Genomic DNA, 3,075 nt, shown 5'->3' with positions numbered 1-3,075 from the left:
TGACAACGAGTCTGTTATTAAAAATCCAAGTATCGTGAAGATTGGGGGTCGATTTCTAACGTCATTGGTGGAAACATGTGGGGTTTCACAGTAAATGCTTCCCAGTAGCATTCTGGTTACTTCACACGATTAGCGTCGAAAATTGCGCGCAAAGAACGGCAAAACAAAACAGAGCAAGGTGGCGCGCAACGGGCATCCACGCCCGTGTTGCGTTCCGATTGGGCGAGCGGTGGAAATGTGTCAAGCATATGCTCGCCGTGGGCGGGAGTAGACATGTGTTTATAAAGCTCCGTGGGGCGGTGACAGTGTGTTAAAGGGCTGTCGAAAGAGAGGTGGTCGTGTTATCGCTTTCACTTCACCCAATGTTTGGCAGAGGAGGCGGGTCGCCCTCTGCCGCTCCGCACCCTCACCTGTATGGATGACCACTACAATCTCATTGACTCGCCCTCAGCCAGTCATAGAGGGAACAACGCCGACAACCACGGATACGCGGAGACGGAAAAGGACATCATGACAGTCGTCGCCTGTGACAACATGTTGGAGGAGACCGCGGCGCTCCCCAGTCACCTGTCGCTGGATCGATACGAGCCGGATCACGAGTGTTGCGAACGAGTGGTCATCAACATCTCGGGGCTGCGCTTCGAGACCCAACTCAAAACTTTTAACCAATTTCCGGACACGTTACTCGGGGACCCCAAAAAGAGAATGCGTTACTTCGACCCTCTCCGAAACGAATATTTCTTTGACAGAAACCGACCGAGCTTCGATGCCATCCTGTACTACTATCAATCTGGGGGTCGTATTCGGAGACCCGTGAACGTTCCCATTGACATCTTCTCTGAGGAGATTCGCTTTTATCAGCTTGGCGAGGAGGCGATGGAGAAATTTCGTGAGGATGAGGGTTTCATCAAAGAAGAGGAGCGACCTTTGCCAGATCACGAATTTCAGAGACAGGTTTGGCTCTTGTTTGAGTACCCGGAGAGCTCGGGTCCTGCAAGAGGAATCGCTATTGTGTCCGTCTTGGTCATTTTGATTTCTATCGTTATTTTCTGTCTGGAGACCTTGCCTGAGTTTAGGGACGACAGGGACCCAACCACTGTGTCACCCATTGTAAACGGCACCCGCCCGTCGGTGTCCAGCACTTTCACGGACCCTTTCTTTATAATCGAGACACTTTGCATCATATGGTTCTCGTTCGAATTGCTCGTTCGCTTTTTTGCGTGTCCCAGCAAGGCCACGTTTTCCAAAAACATCATGAACATTATTGATATCGTGGCCATTATCCCCTACTTTATCACTCTGGGCACGGAGCTGGCTGAGAGCCAAGCCAATGGACAGCAAGCCATGTCGCTCGCCATCCTCCGCGTAATCCGTCTGGTCAGAGTCTTTCGCATCTTCAAGCTCTCGCGCCATTCCAAAGGTCTCCAGATTCTGGGACAGACCCTAAAAGCCAGCATGAGGGAACTTGGACTGCTCATCTTTTTCCTTTTCATAGGCGTTATTTTGTTTTCCAGCGCCGTGTACTTCGCAGAGGCCGACGACCCTACCTCGAGTTTCAGCAGCATCCCAGATGCGTTTTGGTGGGCTGTGGTCACCATGACTACGGTCGGTTACGGAGACATGCACCCAGTAACCATCGGAGGCAAAATCGTTGGCTCTCTGTGCGCCATCGCAGGCGTATTGACAATTGCGCTCCCGGTGCCTGTCATCGTTTCCAATTTCAATTACTTTTATCACCGGGAAACCGACGGAGAAGAGCACGCGCAATATCTCCACGTTGGCAGCTGCCAGCACCTGAACTCCACGGAAGAACTCAAACGGACACAAAGCACGTCGTCCCTTAGCAAATCGGAATATATGGTTATCGAGGAGGGAATAAATAGCGCCTTCAAACAGCCAAACTACACGAACCAGAACAATCAAAACTGCGTAAATATAAAAAAGATTTTCACAGACGTTTAAATCATGTACAGTGCCAGACAGCCACAGGCTACCACATTATGTCTTACAATAATCACCACGATGCACCCCTTAAAATGCAAGGTCGTGCGTTATTAAATGATATTGACAAACCAGCATATAACCCAGAAGTAAACGAGGGCGCCATTTGGGTACAAAACGGTGCCAAAATGCACCGATTTACGTGTTGCATTTATTTACAGCAAAAAGAATAAGGCTTAGGTCAGGGACTAAAAACTAAAAGCATCCAAACTGCTAATATTGTACTCGTAAGTCCGTTTGTTCTCAGTGTTAACATATAATCACCATAATACGTTAGTATTCGCAATATGTAACGTTTTGTGGCAAAGTGTCGCTGTTAATGTGAACAAACTGAATATGCTCGGAGATCATGTGTTAATCATATGTATTTTGTGGATATAAATATATAGGCTACATATATATCTCAGTGCAGCATCCATTTAAACGCAATGAATGTTGAAAAAATAACAATACTTTGTCAGTAATGTAATCAAACTATATTGAATCTCAATTGCTTGCCTGTACCAAATGAAATTGGTAAATCAAAGGATTTTATATTCAGTCTAAATACTATTTATTTTGTGATCAAGTGCAAATTAATGTAGTCTTCTCCAGATGACGTAAACTCAAATCACGTTTAGACTAAAAATAGCGCGTTCATGATTTCCCCCAAAGTGACACATCACTGTAGTTTGGTCCACAAAAAAGGAAGCATGCATGGAGAAAAGCACCCTGGACTCATCTGGCATGGGAAACTGAGACGAGATCAAAGACAGAGAGATCACGCCTTCATGACGGTCCCCCCTGAGTCCGCCTTGTGATGCAGTCTCCATGGCGACTACAGTTTCCTGGGTAACCCCCGTTAACGTTACCATGACATCCTCCCCGTTGTCAGAGCAACGCTCCAGATGGTTCACAAAGCCTGACTGGCAAAAGAGCGCGTGAATTGGGATCAGAAAAGAATCCCTTCGTGGGATTTATCGCTTCAACATTTTGCAGCCCTTTACCAAGCATTAAAAATTATGCAAAACGGATTTCGCAACGAATTTGCATGGCAAGGTTTGCAAACCATCGGGAGCTGATGCAGTCACACCC

The 3,075-nt window shown here is 47.0% G+C and overlaps 1 protein-coding gene across 1 annotated transcript; it reads left to right on the top strand.

The window, feature by feature from the left end:
• Positions 1 to 414: 414 nt before the first annotated feature.
• On the top strand, positions 415 to 1,962 carry kcna3a (potassium voltage-gated channel, shaker-related subfamily, member 3a; the record flags this gene model as incomplete). Its single annotated transcript, XM_079460715.1, has 1 exon — positions 415 to 1,962. The coding sequence occupies one exon, from the start codon at positions 415 to 417 to the stop codon at positions 1,960 to 1,962; it is 1,548 nt and encodes a 515-aa protein (XP_079316841.1).
• Between the last annotated feature and the right edge of the window lie 1,113 nt (positions 1,963 to 3,075).

Source organism: Barbatula barbatula (assembly GCF_947034865.1).
Source record: "Barbatula barbatula genome assembly, chromosome: 7".
Lineage (NCBI taxonomy): Eukaryota > Metazoa > Chordata > Actinopteri > Cypriniformes > Nemacheilidae > Barbatula > Barbatula barbatula.
This window is presented reverse-complemented; position numbering and strand designations above follow the sequence as displayed.